Genomic DNA, 3,417 nt, shown 5'->3' with positions numbered 1-3,417 from the left:
GGGGTGTATACTTATGCCCCTGTATTTTAACATAGGGGGTGTATACTTATGCCCCCTGTATTTTAACATAGGGGGTGTTTACTTATGCCCCCTGTATTTTAAGGGAGAACATTTATTTATTTACATTATTTGTTATTATATTATATTATATTATATTATATTATATTATATTATATTATTAGTTGGTGTCCTTAAAGGTTGGATTTTCCTAAATCTTTTTGAATGAAGGCAAACAGTATCCTGTTTACTTGTATTCATATATATTATTATATTATTATATCAGATTTATATCAGATGGATTTGCTCCTTATTGTTGTTTGTATGTACATATATAGTAATATACACAGATGTATTTTTTGTCATGCCAATAAAGCAAAATTAAATTGACAAATTGAAATTAAGAGAAAGAGAGAGAGAGTGAGCAAGAGAGAGAGAAAAGAGTGAGAGAGAGAGTTCATGAATGATTGCGTTGGTACAGTCCAATCTTTAGTATTGATGATGTAACTCTTACAGCAATCCTCCAACTCATTAATCGTTCTATTACTCACATCCTTCTCTATTAATCTTCCTCTTTTCTCTCTCAATCCCTCGCTTTGTCTTCATGAAACATTCCCTCTCTGTTGCTTCTCTTTATCTCCATTTTCTCTCCTTTCTCTCCTTCCTTCCTTCCTTTCTCTCCATTCTTCCTCCAGGAGCCTCAGACTACTGTTATCCATAATCCAATAGATCGGACCAAGGTACATCCTCCTCTTCCTCCTCTTCCTCCTTTTCCTCCTACCTTCGCTCCATCTCTTCAGTTCATGTCTCATCCCTCCGTTTCGCTATCTGTGTGGTTACAGTTGTATTTGGAAAAAGGAGAATTTGTGTATTTTGTTGAATATCTTTCTCTGTGTGTGTTTATGCATGAGAGATATAGCGAGAGAGAGAGCAAGAGAGAGAGAGAGAGAGAAAGAGAGAGAGAGAGAGAGAGAGAAATTGAGCGAAAGAGAGAGAGAGAGCAAGAGAGAGAGAGAGAGAGAGCAAGAGAGAGAGAGAGAGAGCCAGAGAGAGAGAGAGAGAGCAAGAGAGAGAGAGCCAGAGAGAGAGAGAGAAAGCGAGAGAGAGAGAGAGAGCGAGAGAGAGCGATAGAGCGAGCCAGAGACAAAGAGAGAGAGAGAGACACAGCCAGAGACAGAGAGAGAGAGAGAGAGAGAGAGTGACAGCCAGAGACACAGCCAGAGAGAGAGCGAGAGAGCGAGCCAGAGACAGAGAGAGAGAGAGAGAGAGAGAGAGAGAGAGCTGGAGCTGTGAGAGTTTTGCTTCTCCTGCGCTGCCCCCTTGTGTCCAGACTGTGTGTGACGGAGACTAAACGTCCTGTGCCGTACGGTCTTGTGTGTCCGTCAGCACCGGCTATGTCGGCTAACCTCTTGGTGATTATGAGTTGTATGTACACGTACAGCTGTATCTATCTGAGTCATGTTGTAGATTCGCTGGAAGAATCTGTGTGTGTGTGATTGTGTGTGTGTGTGTGTGTGTGCGTGTGTGCGTGTGTGTGTGCGTGCGTGCGTGCGTGTGTGTGGTTTTGTGTGTTTTTTGATTATTCACTTTTTTGTGCTCTTTACAGGGGTCATCTGACAGCAGCAACACCACCATTGAGGATGAAGATGTAAAAGGTGGGACACACACACACACACACACAGACAAACACACACACACACACACAAACACACACACACACACACACACACACACTAACGCCACTTTTGGGAACATTACATAGACATACGTTCATTTCCTGCCCCAGTATCAGCCATGACACATGAAAATAAAGTAAAAATGTAAAGAAGTCTCCTGCTTCCTTTCACCTGCACACTCTCCAACACTGGCTTTAACCATGGCTTTAACACAGGTGTTACGGAGAAATCTGTGACCCATCACAATGTGTGACTGTGGCTCCGTCTACCTGCAGAAACATAGTTACGTATAGTCACTATGGCAAAAGTACACGTATCTCACACTTGTACTTAAATACATGTACTTAGCTACGTTCCACCGCTGGTATTGTATAATTAAGACAATAAAGATAAACCTTGAAGCCTGAAAACTCTCCAGAATTTCACACCATTTAGGAAAAATCTGATGAATTAAATATAATTTTGTGTATAGCCGAAAGGTTTTTTCCTCCTTCTCTCCCATCTTTTCGCCTTCTACATGGGTTTATATATTTATATATTTTAAATATCTTAAATGCTTTTCTATTATGTAATACTGTAAGCAGAACAGACAAAAACTCACATCCACTGTATTCAGGTAAAGAGACAGATATTTCCAAACCTGGACCACAGATAATTCGGGGGTTTTATTTGAGATGAGTGAGGTCATTTGGGTGAACTGGCCCTTTAAGTGAAACATCGAATGGAGGACTTTTGTGCTGTGGTGTTGCTTCTTGTGCTTAATACGGAGCCTTTTTTCAGCTTTTTGTGTTGCATTGAAGGGGAAGACAGAGGCAAAATGAACAGATTTGTGATGGTGGGGGATGGACAGATGCACAAGATGAAATACACTAGTGAAAGAGAAGGATGGAGGGAGAAAGAGATGGAGTAAGAGAGAGAGAAAGAGAGATTTAGAGCGAGCTAAGCCTTCCTCATTAGTGTCGGGACGACTCGAGGAAAGGAGGACACAGTAAATCTCATCCGGGACAGGAATAGCGTGATGAGGTCGAGCGGCCTCGCATGCGATCGACAGGGAAGTGATGGCTGACGGGTGGAGGTGGAGGTGGAGGTGGAGAGCGTCACGGCGCCCGGGCGGAGCAGGAAGAGACATTTTAGTGACTATGTAGGCGAGAAAGCACAACTTTCTGCATGCAAGTTGTTGAAGTGTGTGCACTAGCATGGAGGAGATTACTGAGGACTCACAATGAGTAACAAGCTCTCAGGTGAGTTCCTCCTCGCTGGGTTGCTCTCATGTTTTTACCATATTCCCGAGATTGTAAGATGAGATAAGAAAAGCTTTATGTGTCCCACAGTGGGGGAAACTGTGGTTTGCAACAGCAAAGATAAGAGCAAAGACATGTGATATGATTCAAGTGTGCAGAGATGGATAAGTGTAGAAGATATAGCACACAATATACTGTAAATACACAATAAATTACACATGAGTTAGGGAATTGCACCATTAAAAGTGACCAAATGGACCATTATGCACAGATGTAATTATAATAATGGCACATGAGTGCATTAGTGTACATTTCACACACTTTATCTATTGAACTTTCATCTTTGCCCATCCTGCACACACCATAACGCCTTATTGTCTTCTTGTTAAATCAGATGCGGTGTACAGATCTGTTCATGTATGTTAGAGTTATGGCGGTTTTCCACTGCGTGGTATCTACTCGACTCGCCTCGGGTCTACTCGCTTTTTTTGGTTTTCCATTAC

General features: G+C 42.0%; 1 protein-coding gene across 1 annotated transcript in view; it reads left to right on the top strand.

Moving 5' to 3' along the window:
• The window catches only part of LOC117959726 (calcium/calmodulin-dependent protein kinase type II subunit beta), a 42,743-nt gene that overhangs the window by 37,996 nt on the left and 1,330 nt on the right, over positions 1-3,417 (top strand). The window contains exons 16-18 of the mRNA XM_034897005.1: positions 693-737; positions 1,604-1,694; positions 3,309-3,331. Of these exons, the coding sequence (XP_034752896.1) occupies positions 693-737; positions 1,604-1,694; positions 3,309-3,331 (159 nt within the window). The remainder of the gene's footprint in view (positions 1-692; positions 738-1,603; positions 1,695-3,308; positions 3,332-3,417) is intronic.

The sequence above is a fragment of the Etheostoma cragini genome, chromosome 16 (genome assembly GCF_013103735.1).
Source record: "Etheostoma cragini isolate CJK2018 chromosome 16, CSU_Ecrag_1.0, whole genome shotgun sequence".
NCBI classification, from domain to species: Eukaryota; Metazoa; Chordata; class Actinopteri; order Perciformes; family Percidae; genus Etheostoma; species Etheostoma cragini.
The sequence above is the reverse complement of the archived record's forward strand: the minus strand, read 5'-3'. Positions and strand labels throughout refer to the sequence as shown.